General features: G+C 37.9%; 3 protein-coding genes across 5 annotated transcripts in view; 1 reads left to right on the plus strand and 2 right to left on the minus strand.

The window, feature by feature from the left end:
• LOC123878985 (PTB domain-containing adapter protein ced-6) overlaps positions 1-7,218 on the minus strand; it is a 77,024-nt gene extending 69,806 nt beyond the window's left edge. The window contains exons 1-2 of one of the 3 annotated variants that reach the window (XM_045926438.1): positions 7,140-7,213; positions 6,891-6,986 (exon numbers count right to left, since the gene is read on the minus strand). The gene's annotated coding sequence lies outside the window, so the exon portion shown is untranslated. Of the gene's footprint in view, positions 1-6,890 lie in introns of all 3 variants that reach the window. The other 2 variants (XM_045926437.1, XM_045926436.1) reach the window with 2 other exon arrangements.
• Positions 2,915-15,303, plus strand: LOC123878989. Its single transcript, XM_045926443.1, has 10 exons — positions 2,915-2,954; positions 7,914-7,956; positions 9,783-9,876; positions 10,211-10,295; positions 11,168-11,286; positions 11,826-11,959; positions 12,268-12,747; positions 13,835-13,912; positions 14,733-14,788; positions 15,271-15,303. The coding sequence occupies exons 1-9, from the start codon at positions 2,930-2,932 to the stop codon at positions 14,773-14,775; spliced, it is 1,101 nt and encodes a 366-aa protein (XP_045782399.1). The 5' UTR covers positions 2,915-2,929; the 3' UTR covers positions 14,776-14,788; positions 15,271-15,303.
• Positions 15,304-16,589: 1,286 nt separating this feature from the next.
• Positions 16,590-19,108, minus strand: LOC123878990. Its single transcript, XM_045926445.1, has 2 exons — positions 18,934-19,108; positions 16,590-17,745 (listed from the first exon to the last, which is right to left on the minus strand). Exon 2 carries the CDS (start codon positions 17,721-17,723, stop codon positions 16,632-16,634), a length of 1,092 nt encoding a protein of 363 aa, XP_045782401.1. The 5' UTR covers positions 17,724-17,745; positions 18,934-19,108; the 3' UTR covers positions 16,590-16,631.
• Positions 19,109-19,405: the final 297 nt, after the last annotated feature.

The raw sequence follows: 19,405 nt of genomic DNA on the forward strand, positions 1-19,405 counted from the left end.
GTTGGTGCGTCCCGGAGCTGGTGGGGACCGAGCAGGTCCCCAGTGGAGGGTCTGCCTCGGCAGACGTCGCTGGCTGGGTTGCGGTTGTTTGCTTCGGCCGTTCCCGTGACCCAGTCGCCAGGCGACGCGCAGTAGCGCCGCTGGGGTTTAGTGGGTATTCCGGTCGCCTCTCGGCCGGCGAGTCCCACATACCCTCCCTCCGGGGGGGATGCGTAAATGCATTCCCCAGCGTCAACAAAAAAAAAAAAAAGGCAGTCAGTTAGTCTAGTGCCGTTCTTACAAATAACTAGCGACCCGCCCCGGCTTTGCACGGGTGTTTAGAGTTGTCATTTTATCAAGAAATACCTATGAATCAATATTGAAACTATAAGATAACTATACCGAGTGGGGTATCATATAAAAAATTTTCAAAAGAAAAATAAAACCGACTTCAAAAACCACAAACACTAAAAAGTAAAAAATAACTTTTGTTTAGCTACACGTGTAATGCACCTAGGTATGAAGTCGAGCGAGCATATTAAAACAAAATTAGAAATCCAAGAGTGAAGCTCGCCCGACTTCATACCTAGGTGCATTACACGTGTAGCTAAACAAAAGTTATTTTTTACTTTTTAGTGTTTGTGGTTTTTGAAGTCGGTTTTATTTTTCTTTTGAAAATTTTTTATTTCACATTTTTTAGTGGCCCCACTGTACTATAATATGCTGTGCCCAGTTAAAACCCTACTGTTTACTAAGCTATTACACTGATCGCGAGCAATTTGCTCCTATCTATTGAAGAGTTCTGTTCTCCATCTCCGAAGATATTCATCAGATCTTCACCAAATTTATATGGCACCACCTTCACAGTATACCCTTTCAAACAAAAAAAAAATTCCAAATCGGTCCAGGGGTCTTTGAGTAATCGGGGAACATACATAAAAAATAAATAAAAAAAAAAAAAAAAAAAAGATTCCGATGAATTGAGAACCTCCTCCTTTTTTGGAAGTCGGTTAATGAAAGGGCTTTACCTGTACAGTCTAAAACAGATTTTTATTGATTTTTATGATATAACTAGCTGATGCCCGCGACTTCGTTCGCGTGGATGTAGGTGTTTTAAAAATCCCGTGGGAACTCTTTGATTTTCGGGATAAAAAGTAGCCTATGTGCTAATACAGGGTATAATCTATCTCCATTCTAAACAGCTGAATCCGTTCAGTAGTTTTTGCGTGAAGGAGTAACAAACATACACACACACACACACACACACACACACACACACACACACATACAGACAAACTTTCGCCTTTATAATATTAGTGTGAAGTGTGATGATATAATAGTTAGATTAAAAATTACCCGAGTACAGAACCCTCGGTGCGCGAGTCTGACTCGCACTTGGCCGGTTTTTGTGATATGGCATTGTAATTTAATGTTACTGTAAGGTAACTAGGTAGTAAATAAATCGAATTGAATGATCCAGAGCAATAGCGTAGGTTTACATTAATCTCAGTTATGAACTAAACTTGGCAATGACATCACACCTGATCCCTTCTCCTATATATTACACCTACACTAGTGACCGCCTGCGGCTTCGCTCGATAAAAACCGGCCAAGTGTGAGTCAGACTCGCGCACTGAAGGTTCCGTACTCGAATATTTTTTCCAACATCATTTTGCACGATAAATCAAATACTATTATACATAAAAATAAATAAAAATCTGTTTTAGAATGTACAGGTAAAGCCCTTACATATGATACCCCACTTGGTATAGTTATCTTACTTTGAAAATTAAAACACATTTTAATTTTTTTTTAATGATGTAACCACAAATTCGAGGTTTTTAGATTTATTCCTGTACTTATGCTATAAGACCTACCGACCTACATGATTCTAGGTCAACGGGAAGTACCCTATAGGTTTTCTTAACAGACGAACGGACGGACAGACAGACAACAAAGTGATCCTATAAGGGTTCCGTTTTTCCTTTTGAGGTACGGAACCCTAAAAATATAACTAAACTAGCTGATACCCGCGACTTCGTTCGCGTGGATGTAGGTTTTTTAAAATTCCCGTGGGAACTCTTTGATTTTCCGGGATAAAAAGTAGCCTATGTGCTAATCCAGGATATTATCTATCTCCATTCCAAATTTCAGCCAAATCCGTCCAGTAGTTTTTGCGTGAAGGAGTAACAAACATACATACACACACACACACACACACACACACACACACACACACACACATACAAAATTTCGCCTTTATAATATTAAGTGTATTGATGCCCGCGACTTCGTTCGCGTGGCTTTAGATTTTTATATATTCCGTGGGAACTATGTCAATTTCCGGAACGAAAGCTACCTCCGTACTAAGTTTCATATAAATCGATTAAACCGATGGGCCTTTAAGAATCCCGTGGGAACTCTTTGATTTTCCAGTATAAAAAGTACTTTCACATCCTCCATACTAATATTATAAATGCGAAAGTGTGTCTGTCTGTCTGTCTGCTACCTTTTCACGGCCCAACAGTTTAACTGATTCTGACGAAATTTGGTACAGAGTTAGCTTATATCCCGGGGACAGACATAGGCTACTTTTTATCCCGGAAAATCAAAGAGTTCCCACGCGATTCTTAAAGACCCATCCGTTTAAGCGATTTATATGAAAGGTACCGAGGTAGCTTGCGTCCCCGTAATTGATATAGGCAACTTTTTATCCCGAAAATCAAACAGTTCCCACGGGATCTTTAAAATCCTAAATCCACGCGGACGAAGTCGCGGGCACCAGCTAGTAAATAATAAATAACACTTATTAATCTTATTATACAGATGACTCATTGGATGCTGTATAGTAAGATTCCTGCGCGCGCAGCCTCTGACATTTACGATAGTGATCTGTGCCACCATAAATGGCCGCTACCGCAATCGAGAAGAATCAGCATCACAATAGACAATGTATCAAACACATGCCATGACATGTGTGTATGTACATTGTATTATAAACATACGTGTAAGTGTCCGTTCACACAGACCGACTCTGACAGAATCGGACGGTGATCTTTTTTTCACACAGACCTCCGGCGCGCGTACGGTTGAAACTGGCCAGAACGACCAAGCTTTATTTCACACTAGCCGATGCCCGCGACTTCGCCCGCGTGGACTTAGGTTTTTCGAAATCCCGTGGGAACTCTTTGATTTTCCGGGATAACAAGTAGCCTATGTGCTATTCCAGGATATTATCTATCTCCATTCCAAATTTCAGCCAAATCCGTCCAGTAGTTTTTGCGTGAAGGAGTAACAAACATACACACACACACACACACACACATACAAACTTTCGCCTTTATAATATTAGTGATAGACCGGCTGGAAGAGCACTGTATACGCAAACGGAGCTGTTCGGCTGCGCGAGAGCGGAAGAGCGTGTCATCAGAAATCATACGTAGCCGGTCGGCTCCTTTTATTTTTTCACACTAAGGGCCAATTTCACCGACAAAACTAAACGCGATTAGTTCACGCTAAACTCAGTTTACGCACATAACTGAGTTTAGGGCCATAGTTTGCATTTCACCGACGTCAATTAAACGCAGTTAAAGCTAAACTCGGTTTAAATTCTAAACCACCAATTTTCGACGTTTAGCTCAGTTAAACCGAGTTTAGAGAGCTTTCAAGTGTATATTTTCATACTAATGTAAACTAATCTTTGCTGATTATCAATATGAAAAGAGCATTGGCATTAGCTTTTGATGATAGTGATGCCGATGTAATATATTGTTCGTCGTCCAAGATGGATGGCAAGAGAAGAAGCACTTCGACTCTTCACGCTTTTCAGCCAATGAAGCCGCGTTGGTTTTTTTTATTTTCGACAATGTTGAAGTGTCTTTCGACGACTTCAGCAAGAGCCAATTTTTCGCTGGCGGCAAAAGTGGCGTCTCTTTTTCTTTTTGACATAACTAGTAGCAAAGTAAAAACAACAACAACTAACAATACAAAATAACGACAAAATTAATAAAACAAAATACTATAACAAAAAAACTTATATTGATATCAATTTCAAATACTTAAATAATAAAAACTTTAAAAAGAAACACAATGACAAACACCATACAACACCGACCAGAAAAGAAAAAGAACAAAGAGCAGGTATAGCACAATGACAATGCGCTTTGTTCTTGCAAGTAAAACTTAGTTTTACTAAACGCGATTAGTATAGAGCTGGTGAAATCGGTTTGACTTAAACTGAGTTCAAATTGTTTGTTTAAACTCAGTTAAGCTAAACTTAGTTTTATTAAACTAGGTTTCTGTAGCGAATGGTGAAATCCGCCCTAACCGCGTAAGGTTTGCTCTCCGGCATTCTCAATAACAAAAGACGTGATATGTAAAAATAAACCTTATTGCAACTATCCAACACTCTATTTTAATCGCTATCAAAATCTGCTTTCCGGTCCGAGCCGGTCTGTGTGAACGGACCCTAAAGGTGTATTTACACACTCGCAGAAGAGGGTGCGACGAGTGGCTACGTGCTACTGGTGGGTTGAAAGTTGAAACGCATGCTGCCTGTGAGGTTAAGTATCTATGTATAGCCTGACCGTTACGCTCACTTGGTCCGTCCATCTGTCGTGTCATTTAAAAAAAAATGAAATGTGTTTCAATTTTCAAAATAAGATAACGAAAATATTACAATAAAACTTAAAGCCTAGCCTTATCTAATTACTATACAAATCATGCCCGCGTGGAATGGTGCCAAGAATACTGGCTGCATTTCCGCGTTGGACAGCCAGGCTGATCCGTTGCGCAAAAAATGAGCCAGCCCTTCTGTCACCCGATGAGGCTATTAAACGCGGTGAAATGTCTCGTAAAAATTTATTTGCACTAAGACTCCATGGCCCCAGGGTCTCCACGGCAAACGGAACAAAAATGTAACTCTCAATAAGAGAGGCATACTTGCGTTTTCAGCCATTTCTGCTGCGGCTCCCGGTCTTGATACTGTCTCCCTATAATATAATATAAGATAACTATACCAAGTGAGGTAACATATAGAAGGGCTTTACCTGTACATACTAAAACAGATTTTTATTTATTTTTATGGATAATAGTTTTCGATTTATCGTGCAAAATGTTGGAAAAAATACCCGAGCACGGAACCCTCAGTGCGCGAGTCTGACTCGCACTTGGCGAGTGGTTTTTTTTATTTAAACATCTTTGCCAGCTAATACATGCTGGCTAACATAATCGAGAAGAATCAGCACATTTGTACATATGTACATATTATCATATCATATTATTATAAACAAAGGTATATTAACATACTAGCTGATGCCCGCGGCTTCGTTCGCGTGGCTATAGGTTTTGTTAAAAATCCTTTAACTTTACGGGATAAAAAGTAGCCTATGTGTTAATCCAGGATATAATCTATCTCCATTATATCAGCCAAATTTGTCCAGAAGTTTTTGCGTGAAAGAGTAACAAACATACAAACACACATAGAAACTTCGCCTTTATAATATTAGTGTGATTCGCAAAAGAGGTTGCGGAAAGTGACGAGTCGCAAAGTCGAATATGTAAATGCACGGTTATAATAGCCTACTAGTACACAATATGGACCCACGCGCGCTTGACCAAAATCACACCTGATGGAAAGTGATGATGTGGTCTAAGATAGGACGCGTTTACCTTGAAGGTGCCTATTCGCTCTTGTTTTAAAAATACCCGGATTGTAATTGGTAGGAAACACAGATCGCGGAAGAGTATTCCAAACCTTAGCCATGCGTATGAGGCTGAATGTGTAGAGAGCCACTTGGACAAAATGATTTGACAATTTCCGCATGCAGCCGGTTTGCTGACTTTTGTGGGTTTTCATACTCACACTGACACACACATTAAAAACTTGACACAATTTGGTAAGAGCGTTTGATGCCTCTTGCTTGCATGGCTTGGACCTCCAGCCTATGTGTATAATAGGAGACTTGATTTTGATATTAAAAGCATTTTTTTTTCAAAAGAGAAGAAGAGGTTAGGTTGGTTTAGGGAAGAGGGCAACCATGAGTCGGATTTTTTGCGGATTTATCCTATTTTGGAAAAAAATATTTGATTTGAAAAATATACATGTTTTCTTCCTTTTTCTAAAAAAAAAAAATAAGTTCCAATTTTGCCAGGAGTTTAAAATCTAAGGCTTACTTGCATAAGGACAATTAGGCTGATTAAGTTAAATGTTGTAATTCTGTCACTTTTCGCAAGAATATAATGTGCTTGCCGAAAAGTTAAAAAATTGACCCAAAAACCCAAGATTTTGAGTCTTAAATTATCTATTGACCTAAATAATTTATAAATGGTAGACGTGTGTATTTTGATTTTGAAGTCAATATTATTTTCAATTTATCAATGCATGATTTTGTTTAGAAATCAATAATTTTAAACTAATTAATAAGTGTGTAACGAAGTTAACGAACCTACATAAGACATATTGAATTACGGTAGTTAAACTATGCAATTACTTACGTCTAATTATATAACAGTTGGTTACAAACCAAGAAATTGAGGGTTAACTACAACCTACTTTGCTACCTACCTACTTTTTATATGCATTGTATGACTCTGAACAACTTAACTAGATACCTGGCCACTGAGTAAAACGTGTTGAAAAGGTGCCATCGCAATGCAAAAGTAGCATGTCAACTGTTATATAGGTATCTAAGCTAAGTTTGCCACCTAACCTGTACCTAAACAGGTTTAACAGCAATAAAACCAAAGTTAACCAAGAAACAACGTTATTTTCAAGAAAAGTTTCAAGAAAGAGAAATGTACGCTTTGAAACACCCAAAAAAACTAGCGTTCCAATTCACGTCATACTCTTTCAACCCTAAAATACCTCGGAGAAAGCGTTGAGCGACCAAAAAAAAAGAACAATCACTCACCTGACAAAATGCACTCGATTTCACTCAACTGGCGACTGTTAACCACTTTTTTTTTCTAAAAACAAAACTCTTTTACACAAACAAAGCCAGCCTTACCTGCGAAAGAACGATTTTATATAACTGAACGCGAAATGTTGTGTTGTCGTACCTACTTCCTATTTTAACCGGTTTATTTTAGCTTTGTTCAAAAACTTTTTAACGCACTTGTGTTTTAGGGTATAAAAGGTATTGTCAATGTGTGGATTTTACGTTTTTGGGTGTTTTATGGTGTCTATTTTGATCTTTATAACGTAAAAATCCAAATGACGTGCGCACACGCCGACCGACGGGTTGTGACTAGTTGAATTCAAAGAGGTGAAAAACGCAGTTACTAACTTACCAGGTTCCAAAGGCTTTGTATATAAACCAACTTAAGTTTACCTGTGGTCTGTGAACCTTAAATTCCTTATTTTAAAGGTAATAAGGATGATATTGCCTAGTATTTGCGTTCCAAAACTACATTAAAAAATCTCGGTTAATTCGATCTGATTACGATAAATCGCGCACAAAGGTTTTATCTGGTTAAAGAAGAAAAAGACATAATTGAATGTTGATTGTGTGAAAAAATTGCAAAGATTTCACACAATTCTGTGGTTTAACTATTAAATGATAATGCACTAAGATCGAATCTTAAGGACTTAATCTTTGTTAATTGTGTTTTAATATTAGGGACAGGATGTAAAGGATTAAGCGTAGATGCTGTCTAAAACACGCGTTTTTCAGATTTTCAAGTTTGATAAAAGCTTAGAGTTGGATCCTTTCCTCTAGTATGTAACGGACCTCTGTATGCTAATTTAGGTAAAGAAGGATTAGGTAATTGTTAATTTAGTTACCTACCTGCTTAAAAAAATATTTTTAGAAATTCCTTTAACGTCTTGTTTGAATAACTTTACTTCAAATAGTAATAATAATTATTATTAAGTACAATAACTATTGAGTTATGCGAAAGTAAGGTACAATTTTAAAATTCTTGTTATTTTGCAGGCCCTGATTCCAAAAAATCGGAATGTCCCAAAAATCCAAATTGGTAAGCAACCCTACTATGGTTGATTAGACTTTCCGGATATTTTTTGAGTTGATTCACGAAAAAAACTGGCCCAATATTTTTATAAACATATTAACTATAAATATTTTTTTAAATATAAATGGATGGGATGAGCTTTGCTTATGTGGAGTTTTGTAATAATATCTTTGGCATTGATAAACAACAGTAGACGAACTTTTTTCTCAATCCATACTAATATTATTAATGCGAAAGTGTGTCTGTCTGTTACGTTTTCAACCGCTGAACCGATTTTAATAAAATTTGGTACAGACTTGGGATACATCCCAGGGAAAGACATAGGCTACTTTTTATTCCGGAAAATCAAAGAGTTCCTACGGGATTTTAAAAAAACGAAATCCACGCGGGCGAAGCCGCGGGCATCCTCTAGGTATATGACATAGAATTGCACTACAGATAATCACGTCATATTATAATACTAGCTGATGCCCGCAGCTTCGCCCGCGTGGATTGGTCAGATCCCCTGCAGCATCAGGATTGAGGAGTTGGACTCCAAATTTTTTATGAAACAATGTCGCAAAGTTCCTCTATCGATTAAAAAAGAAATGACGCAAATCGGTTCAGAAATCACGGAGATTTCGGTGTAGGTACATAGGTAGAAAAACACAACTCCCGTTTTGAAAGTCGGTTAAAAAAGTAGCCTATGTTACTCCCTGGTCAATTCTCTACTTGTCTGTGAAAATCCCGTCAAAATCGGTTCAGCCGTTCCCAAGATTAGCCTTTTCAAACAGACAGACAGACAAAAATTTTAAAAACGTGTGATTCGGTTAAGGTATCGTTCAAATAACCATATGACCTTAATATGCGGTAGTTATTTTGAAATTACAGACAGACACTCCAATTTTATTTATTAGTATTGATATAGATAGCTTTTGTGAGGGTAGGCAAGAAATGTATACAGAACACAGATAGTATCTGTCATGTGGAATTAATAACTAATGCTCCTGTACTTAAAACATCTACTTGAAATCTTTTCTTGTCGACCCTTAATCAAACCTTTTTAATAAAACCTATTCATAGATTTTCTTACTCTCGATTCTCAGTCAAATTGGTGACAGTCAATATGTCAGAACTTTGACAGAATTGACAAAAGCTGTTGTGTAGAACTTCGGAAGCGTTTTTATTGGTTTTTAATGATATTTCTTAGATATATTTCAATTATTTTATACTTAATTTACAATGTTTTATAGGTGAGTGTTTGTTACATTTAGAAATTATAAAATTTCAAACCCAAACCCGGGACCTCCTACTAATAAGACCACAGCGCTTACCACTGCGCCAGGAAGGTTGTCATAGTTTGAGCTGCACATCAGTCAGTCAGTCAGATGCCCACAGCTTCGCCCGCGTGGATTGGTCTGATCCCCTGCAGCATCAGGATTGAGGAGTTGGACTCCAAATTTTTTATGAAACAATGTCGCAAAGTTCCTCTATCGATTAAAAAAGAAATGACGCAAATCGGTTCAGAAATCTCGGAGATTTCGGTGTACATAGGTAGAAAAACACAACTCCCTTTTTGAAAGTCGGTTAAAAAAGTAGCCTATGTTACTCCCTGGTCAATTCTCTACTTGTCTGTGACAATCCCGTCAAAATCGGTTCAGCCGTTCCCAAGATTAGCCTTTTCAAACAGACAGACAGACAGACAAAAATTTTAAAAACGTGTGATTCAGTTATAGTATCGTTCAAATAACCATATGACCTTAATATGCGGTAGTTATTTCGAAATTACAGACAGACACTCCAATTTTATTTATTAGTATAGATTTAGATTAGAACCTGTCATCTCATTCCAGTTGCTCTCAGTGCAGCTTCACAGCACAGTTCGAGAGTGCGTTGACGATGCATCATCAGCTACACCACGAGACGACTGCAACTACCGCTCACAATGTAAGAAAACACCGGCCAAGTGCAAGTCGGACTCGCATACTAAGGGTTCCGTATCATGTACAAGAAATAACACTTTTGAGGTTCAGTACCTCCAAAGGAAAATGGAACCCGTATAGGACCACTTTGTTGTATGTCCGTCTAGAAAACCTATAGGGTACTTCCCGTTGACTTATGAAAGGCAGGTAGGTAGATCTTATAGCACAAGTCAAGGAAATCATCCGAAAACCGTGAAATAATAAATACTCGAGTACGGAACCCTCGGTGCGCGAGTTTGACTCGCGTTTGACCGATTTTTCCTTTAAGTACCTGTACTAACTGCATTCTCATATTTCAGTTACAGGAGAAGTCAAACACAGTTCCTCGTTCAGCGTGCCTAGATCTCTCGTTCTCGCCGACCAAAGAAAATAAGCGACTAAAATGTTAGTATTGATCATCGAATCACACTAATATTATAAAGGCGAAAGTTTGTGAGTATGTTTGTTACTCTTTCACGCAAAAACTGTTAGACGGATTTGGCTGAAATTTGGAAGGGAGATAGATAATATCCTGGATTAGCACATAGGCTACTTTTTATCCCGGTAAATCAAAGAGTTCCCACGGGATTTCGAAAAACCTAAATCTACGCGGGCGAAGTCGCGGGCATCGTCTAGCCATCCATATCCATATTAACCATCTTTACTAATATTATAAATAGGTTTTGTTTGTGGGAAGTAGTCTCTAGAACTACTGAACCGATTTTGAAAATTACATTATTCCTGAGTGACATTAACTGTATTTTATTTTCAAAAAAATTGGGGATCCCTACGAAAATTGTGATTAAAAAAATTGTTATTTAAAGTAAATTATAATTACAGTATCTATAAGAGGTTGGAGCCTTCTTTAAACCCCCGACCCAAAAAGAGGGGTGTTATAAGTTTGACATATGTATCTGTGTATCTGTCTGTGGCATCGTAGCTCCTAAACTATTGAACCGATTTTAATTTAGTTTTTTTTGTTTGAAAGGTGGCTCGATCGAGTGTTCTTAGCTATAATCCAAAAAAATCGGTTCAGCCGTTTGAAAGCCGTTATCAGCTCTTTTCTAGTTACTGTAACTTTCACTTGTCGGGGGTGTTATAAATTTTTAATTTACACTTGTAGTAAGAAGCCCGATCCGTCCAGTAGTTTGAGCTGCGCGTTGACAGATCAGTCAGTCAGTCAGCTTTTACTTTTATATACAATACATATAGATTATAACATTATTATCAGTAAGTTGTAAGGCTTTTTAAAACTAACCCCATCTATGTTGGGACAGTGGCAACACGGACGTCGTCAGCGACGCGGTTGTTTGATAAGCTGCGTGCGCGCATCCGTCGCAGCAGAAATCTCTTCGCACACCCGGAAGAGGGCTCTGATCCTACGCTCAATTTTAATGTGAGTTAAATATATATGCGTTTTTATACCTAGGTCCTAGGTAATTACAGAGTACAGTCTGTAGGTGATCGGTGCGACAAGGATCCTTTGGCGCGTGGCGAAAATCGGAACTAACGCCGCCATCTTGTTAAGATTCACGCTGTCCCCTATGAATTTAATAAAAACTGTCATACCCAATTGCAATTCATAGGGGACAGCGTGACTCTTAACAAGATGGTGGCGTTAGTTCCGATTTTCGCCACGCGCCAAAATATCCTTGTCGCACCTGTCACCTACTGTATTCTGTAATTACCTAGGACCCCTGTATAAAAAATGCTCCAAAACCTTCCAGGTTAGCCCGCTTCCATCTTAGACTCACTTACCCTAGGTGAAATTGCTATCAATGACTAACTTGTGTCTGAATAACAAAAAAAACTTAATATTATGACCAACCAGAAACCGAAAGATCAGATTTGAACCAACTTTAAAAAGCTTATTTCTCCAATTGAGCTAAGCAGGTCCTACCAAACTTTTTGTAATAGGTACTTAACTTTTTCCAGGATTTACCAGGTCAAAGCGAATGCACGTCTAAAGCCATGAAGGAACTAGGGTCAAGCGTGAGCGGTGTTATCGAGTCACTCCGGGAGCAGAAGGAGATCTTCGCCTGCCACTTATGCTCGTTTGATTCTGATCGGTAAGCATCATATCAGAAGAAATGGGCTAAATAAAAAATTTTCAAAAGAAAAATAAAACCGACTTCAAAAACCAAAAACACTAAAAAGTAGAAAATAATTTTTGTTTAGCTACACATGTAATGTACCTAGGTATGAAGTCGAGCGAGCATATTAAAACAAAATTAGAAATCCAAGAGTGAAGCTCGCCCGACTTCATACCTAGGTACATTACATGTGTAGCTAAACAAAAATTATTTTCTACTTTTTAGTGTTTTTCGACTCCTTTTTATGAAGTCGGTTAGGTATAATAATAATGCCTTTATTCCAGGATAACAGTCCTAGATAGACATCTTCTGAACGACCACAAAATCGGTCTAGACAATTTGCTTAAACTAGTCATGGCCAAGACTAAAGATGGACTATCAGACGACTCCCCAGCCCAGATCTATGGAATACGACAACCATATTACAAACCCCCTGACGAAATCATAGAGAACGGAGAATTCGTCATAGAAACTATCACTCCAAAAATCAAAATACTCAAACACACATCAACTAATACAGATTTGAAAATGGCTGACATACCAGATTTACACAATTGCCGAAAAATCTCAGAAGAAATCGAAAAACTAATCGATACACCACAAAGTTCAGATAATAATGTTCTGCTGAAAATGCAAACTCTGAATGAATGCATGTGCAAATTCGTCGATTCTACGAATACGATAAAAAAGGTTCTGACCAAAGAGTTTGATCAGAAAGGGAATAGATCTAAGGAGGTGCCGTTTTTCAATTTAGGTTTAGGAGAGTGAGTATCTTCTCTTATATTCCAGAAACTGGATGAAGCCCGCAGCTTCGCCCGCGTGGATTGGTCGGATCCCCTGCAGCATCAGGGTTGAGGAGTTGGAATCCAAAATTTTATGGAACAACGTCACAAAGTTCCTTTATCGATTAAAAAAAATTACGGAAATCGGTTCAGAAATCTCGGAGATATCAGTGTAGGTACATAGGTAGAAAAACACGACTCCTCCATTTTTCAGTCTGTTAAAAAGTAGCCTAATGTTACTCCTCGGTTAATCCTCTACTTGTCTGTGAAAGTCCCGTCAAAATAGGTTTAGCCATTCCGAAGATTAGCCCGTTCAAACAGACAGGACACTTCAATTTTATTTGTTAGTTAGTGTAGGCTAAAAGCAAGCAAGTAAACATGATTGACAACCAAATGTTAAATGTACCCTCCATTGTAGAGTTGATAGAAAACACGAAAAGAGCTGAAGTCTTTTCGGTGCTCCATAGACTCCCAATTTGCAAGTTTTTAGAGTTCCGTACCTCAAAAGGAAAACGGGACCCTTATAGGATCACATTGTTATCTGTCTGTCTGTCCGTTCGTCGTGTCTGTTAAGAAAACCTATAGGGTACTTACTGTTGACCTAGAATCATGAAATTTGGCAGGTAGGTAGGTCTTATAGCACAAGTAAAGGAATAAATCCGAAAACCGTGAATTTGTGGTTACATCGTTAAAAAAATTTTAAAATGTGTTTTAATTTACAAAGTAAAATAACTATACCAAGTGGGGTATCGTATGAAAGGGCTTAACCTGTACATTCTAAAACAGATTTTTATTTATTTTTATGCGTAATAGTTTTTGATTTATCGTGCAAAGCAAAATGTCGGGAAATTAGCAGAGTACGGAACCCTCGGTGCTCGAGTCTGACTCGCACTTGGCCGGTTTTTTTACAAATGGAAGAGTAAGCGGAATCCAACACGGCATTCATAGAAGCAAAGAGCTATACGTAGGGAATATTGATAACTTAGGGGTGTAGACTGTTAACTTTGCCATTCTATTTGGCAATAAGTGATTGCTTTAGATGTATCTAATACTGCTGTTTTTCTTTCAGCCAAGATAGTCCGAAGGACTGGGAAAGAGCTCACAGCGAAAAACTAGATCGAAACCGAAGCAAATATCCAGAAAATAGGTATTAATACATCATCATCATCATCATTATTAGGTACTAGCTGATGCCCGCGACTTCTTTCGCGTGGATGTAGGTTTTTAAAATTCCCGTGGGAACTCTTTGATTTTCCGGGATAAAAAGTAGCCTATGTGCTAATCCAGGGTATAATCTATCTCCATTCTAAATTTCAGCCCAATCCGTCAAGTAGTTTTTGCGTGAAGGAGTAACAAACATACACACACACACCCACACATACAAACTTTCGCCTTTATAATATTAGTGTGATATCAGACTGCGTGCGTCCAACGTTGAATTCTGCACCTGTCTACTACTGCCTTCCCTAATAGTGCTTTAAGCGTGCTCTATCACGGCCCAACAGTGTAACCGATTCTGACGAAATTTGGTACAAGGTTAGCTTATATCCCCGGGACGGACATAGGATACTTTTTATCCCGGAAAATCAAAGCGTTCCCGCGGGATTCCTAAAGACCCATACTTAACCGATTTGTATGAAATTTGGTAACGAAGTAGCTTGCGTCCCTGTAATCGAAATAGGCAACTTTTATCCCGGAAAATCAAACAGGGACCTATAAAAATCTAAATCCACGCGGACGAAGTCGCGGGCATCCTCTAGTTTGACATTTATATCGTCAATTCAGGATCGAATCGAGAGTTCCCTAACTCCAGTTCACTCTATTACTGCAGGACCAGCGGCAGAAGGCCTTGCAAACATGCATATTATGCATGTTTATAATATGCATATGCATAATGTGCATATGCATAGTGTGCATATTATGCATATGCGCTTATTATGTTACAAATAATTTTTTTCTTGTTTCAGAAGCGAGAAAATTAAGCATTCTTCAGACAGTTTTTATTTTTAATTTTATTATATAATACTACTAGCTGATGCCCGCAGCTTCGCCCGCGTGGATTGGTCAGATCCCCTGCAGCATCAGGATTGAGGAGTTGGACTCCAAATTTTTTATGAAACAATGTCGCAAAGTTCCTCTATCGATTAAAAAAGAAATGACGTAAATCGGTTCAGATATCTCGGAGATTTCGGTGTACATAGGTAGAAAAACACAACTCCCTTTTTGAAAGTCGGTTAAAAAAGTAGCCTATTTTACGCCCTGGTCAATCCTCTACTTGCCTGTGAAAGTCCCGTCAAAATCGGTTCAGCCGTTCCAAAGATTAGCCTTTTCAAACAGACAGACAGACAGACAGACAGACAGACAGACAGACAGACAGACAGACAGACAAAAATTTTAAAAACGTGTGATTCAGTGTTGGTATCGTTCAAATAACCATATGAGCTTAATATGAGGTAGTTATTTCGAAATTACAGACAGACACTCCAATTTTATTTATTAGTATAGATAGCATTTGTTAAGTACTTTGTTGTAATAAAGGGATTACATTTATGTATTTCTTTTCATTTTATTTCAAGAATAATAGGTAATTAGGTCATTTGGGTTCCTATTTACTTATAAGGCAATGAAACAAAGTTGAGGTAATTGATAACGTATATTGTTAAAAAATATAATAAAATGAAAATCACTATCAAAAAATAAAATCATAAGAAAGTACCCACGATTAATGTCAATGTTGGAGATCCAATGGAATACGAACAAACTTTCTTAAGGCATGAGACGGGTCTGCCCGCGAAATTCAAATTTAATTTGGTTTTTCACAATCTGTAAATTAATACGAACAAAAGCGACCGACATAGCTCAAAGGATCAGCAAGCTGAAGTGGCAGTGGGCAGGTCATGTCTGTCGCAGAACCGACGGCCGATGGGGCAGACGTGTTCTGGAGTGGAGACCGCGTACCGGTAAGCGCAGTGTGGGACGACCTCCTGCCCGCTGGACCGATGACCTGAAGAAGGTGGCGGGGAGCGGGTGGATGAGGAAGGCGGAGGACCGTGTTTGGTGGCGCGCTCTTGGAAAGGCCTATGTCCAGCAGTGGACGCATACAGGCTGATGGATGGATGAAATTAATACGACAAATTAGGCTTATGGCATCCTAATTCCGACAATGGCAGTATCGTCTTCACAGGATTACATAAAAATTTTTACTTGAAAATGTTCACTTTTAAAAAAGTAGTCAAAATAATGAGTTTGACATGAGTTACTCACAAATTAGTCGATACTAGACTACTAGAGCTAATTTCTTAACTGGAACCTTTCAAGTAAAGATTTTTATATAAATCTGTGATGATGATACTGCCGTTGGCGCAATAAAAGTGCCATAAGCCTACTTTGTCGTATTAGTTTAAAAATTGCGAAAACCCAAATTAAATTTGAATTTCGCTGGCAGACCCGTCGCATCCACTAATAAAACAGTCCAAGAATGACTTGCCTTAGACGAATTATAAAAAAAAGTGGTTTATTCGTCCAAGTCCGCTTTATCTTAATTACCTATATAATTTATTGTATCAATTTGTATATTGTTTATCATTAGAACGAATGAAAATATTGCAGACTAGAGGATGCCCGCGACTTCGTCCGCGTGGATTTATGTTTTTAAAGATCCCGTGGGAACTGTTTGATTTTCCGGAATAAAAAGTAGCCTATGTCTTTCCCCGGAATGTATCCTAAGTCCGTACAAAATTTCATTAAAATCGGTTCAGCGGTTAAGCCGTGAAAGCGTAGCAGACAGACAGATAGACAGACAGACAGACAGACAGACAGCAGACAGACAGACAGACACACTTTCGCATTTATAATATTAGTATGGATTATCCATCATGAACATTCACAGAATGCTTACAATCATTTTTACTGTAGCAATGCTCGGAAACCTCTGCGCGTCGATGTATATGATGACAACAAGCTTTGCAACACTTATCATATCTCTCTAAATAACAACACCCTTGGATAGAATCACCGCTTGACATGTGATAACAATTCTGACAATGGCAACAATCCTGTTGTTCTTTGGTATTTTTACTCTCCGAATTATGGTTATTAGTTTTAACAACTGGCAACACTCTAGGGCCGCTTCTAATCATTGGCCTATTAGAATCATCTAGACTTTCCCCCAATTCTTGCTTTCGAACGTTCCCGAACATTCTATTCACTTCTTCAATGGCGTCTTTCGATTTAGTTTTCTGTTTCAAGGATTGTTTTAGTTCTTCTAACTTCATTTGAGGTATTGATGAAGATTTCTGTTTTAAGTCTATCGAAAATTGTGATTTTATAACAGTTTCTCCAATTTCTGGTTGAGAATTTATTATTGAGAATTTACCGTTTTTCTGGATGTCATCGTTGTCTCCTAGCGAGTAAAGAAATGTTTTGCTAAAAGTTAGTTTTGGTTTGGTTGTCTGTCTGTCCGTTTCCACGCTTGCATCTTTGAGTATAACAGTTTTACTTGTATTGTGGTTTTTAGTCTCTAGTTGTTTTTTATTTTGGAACACAGTTAGTACTTCGTTAAGTAAAGTCAGTCCTTTAGTAACATCTGGTTGAGATGTTTGAATGTTCTTGCCGTTGGTATCTTTACTAACATTATCAAGTTTAGTAGCTTCATCGCCCATTTCCACTTTCCTGTGGCCATTTTTCTTATGCCCATTATTAAATTCATCAATTTCACAAGCTTTCTGACAAATGGGACAAGATTTAGATTTCCGTTTGCAACATTCTTTATGTCTGTTGTCTTCTTGTGAAGCTTTTTTGTTCAAACATATGGAACAGATGAATCTATTTTGATTGCATTTTTTGTATCTCTCTGTGATATTTTCGTTCATGGCATCAGAATGGTGATTTTCACGTTGTTTCGTCTTGTATGTTGTTATATCGATCTCAACAGTTTTGTATTTATTGTTTAATATCATATGAACGTGTACATTGGTAATTCTGTAATTAAAAGTGTTATGATAAAACTGATTAGATTCTAGAGGATCCACTGAAGGCTCCTTATAAAATTGCAAAATGTCATATAGGGTCTAAATAATAAACAAATTCTGATTAAAATGGGAACATGGTAGAACGTTGAACGTAATAAATAATCTGATATCAAGAGAGTACAGTGGACCCCCGGTAATCCGGCCCCTGTCTAATCCGGCACCCCCTGTAATCCGACAAGTTTATTTTATTATTGAACTAGCTGATGCCCGCGACTTCGTTAGCGTGGATGAAGGTTTTTTAAAAATCCCGTGGGAACACTTTAATTTTCCGGGATAAAAAGTAGCCTATGGGCTAATCCAGGGGATAATCTATCTCCATTCTTAATGTCAGCCCAATCCGCTCAGTAGTTTTTGCGTGAAGGAGTAACAAACATATACACATACACACAAACTTTACCCTTTATAATATTAGTAGTGTGATGTGATGTGGTTTACTTTTGACATATAGAATATTATCGTTGGATCTTTAATTTGTCGGATTACAAGGTACTCTTTAATAAAAAACGCCGGACTATAGGGGGTCTTAGGCAGTACTCTATAATCCGGCAAATTCGATAGTCCGACACTGCCCTGCAAAACGTCTGTTTACCGGGGGTCCACTGTTGTTGCAAAACACCATCGCAACGACAACAGTTCAGATGAAGTCTCTCTGCTTGAATATGTAGCAGTAGCTTTGAAAAATCATTAGTTTATTTCAATGAACAACTTGAAAATCATGATCGCAATCATTTAGACAAAACATTTATTGTAAAATCACACTTGATTTTTATAGTTAACTAGAGGATGCCCGCGACTTCGTCCGCGTGGATTTAGATCTTTATAGATCCCGTGGGAACTGTTTGACTTTCCGGGATAAAAAGTTGCCTGTTTCGATTACAGGGACGCAAGCTACTTCGGTGGCAAATTTCATACAAGTGGATGGGTCTTTAGGAATCCCGCGGGAACTCTTTGATTTTTCGGGATAAAAAGTAGCCTATTTCCGTCCCCGGGATATAAGCTAACTCTGTACTAAACTTCAGAATCGGTTACACTATTGGGCCGTGAAAAGGTAGCTAGACAGACAGACAGACGACACACTTTCGTATTTATATAATATTAATATTATGGATGGTCACAATCCACAAAAAATTAAACTTACCGCAATTACCGCATAAAAACTTGGACCATTTTATAATAGATTAAAATGGATAGAATAAAATTATAGAAAAGGTGTACATAATCCAAAATAAAGGATTTGATAAGATATAAATTAGAAAACTGGATCTTTTATAACTGTACCTACTGAATTGTAAAAAGCTCAAGGAAATAATACATTGACATTACCTATAGACATCAAAAATAGTCATTGATTTGGCATCTTTCTACTTGTACAAAAAGTTATATCCTATAAGTTTGAATTTACCATCAATTTTATCACAACATTTTTTTATCTTATGCATGATTACCTTGGATTACCTTAGGTTTATCTAAACAATAGGTATTAAGAGGGGTCTCTCCGTCACTCGCTTCATACAAACGTAGTTCCAATTTCATTTGAATAGTAAGTCCAACCATACCACAATATCCAACCATAGTCCATGCAGACATATTCTAGAAACTAATATCTATGT

This window comes from Maniola jurtina, chromosome 27 (genome assembly GCF_905333055.1).
Source record: "Maniola jurtina chromosome 27, ilManJurt1.1, whole genome shotgun sequence".
Taxonomy (NCBI): Eukaryota; Metazoa; Arthropoda; class Insecta; order Lepidoptera; family Nymphalidae; genus Maniola; species Maniola jurtina.

Coding starts and splice junctions, on each gene's coding strand:
- LOC123878989 (XM_045926443.1), top strand. CDS start 2,930: ATGTATCAAACACATGCCATGACAT. Junction 10,296..11,167: donor AGAAAATAAGCGACTAAAAT/GTTAGTATTGAT, acceptor ATGTTGGGACAG/TGGCAACACGGACGTCGTCA. Junction 12,748..13,834: donor TTCAATTTAGGTTTAGGAGA/GTGAGTATCTTC, acceptor TTTTTCTTTCAG/CCAAGATAGTCCGAAGGACT.
- LOC123878990 (XM_045926445.1), bottom strand. CDS start 17,723: ATGATATTAAACAATAAATACAAAACTGTTGAGATCGATATAACAACA.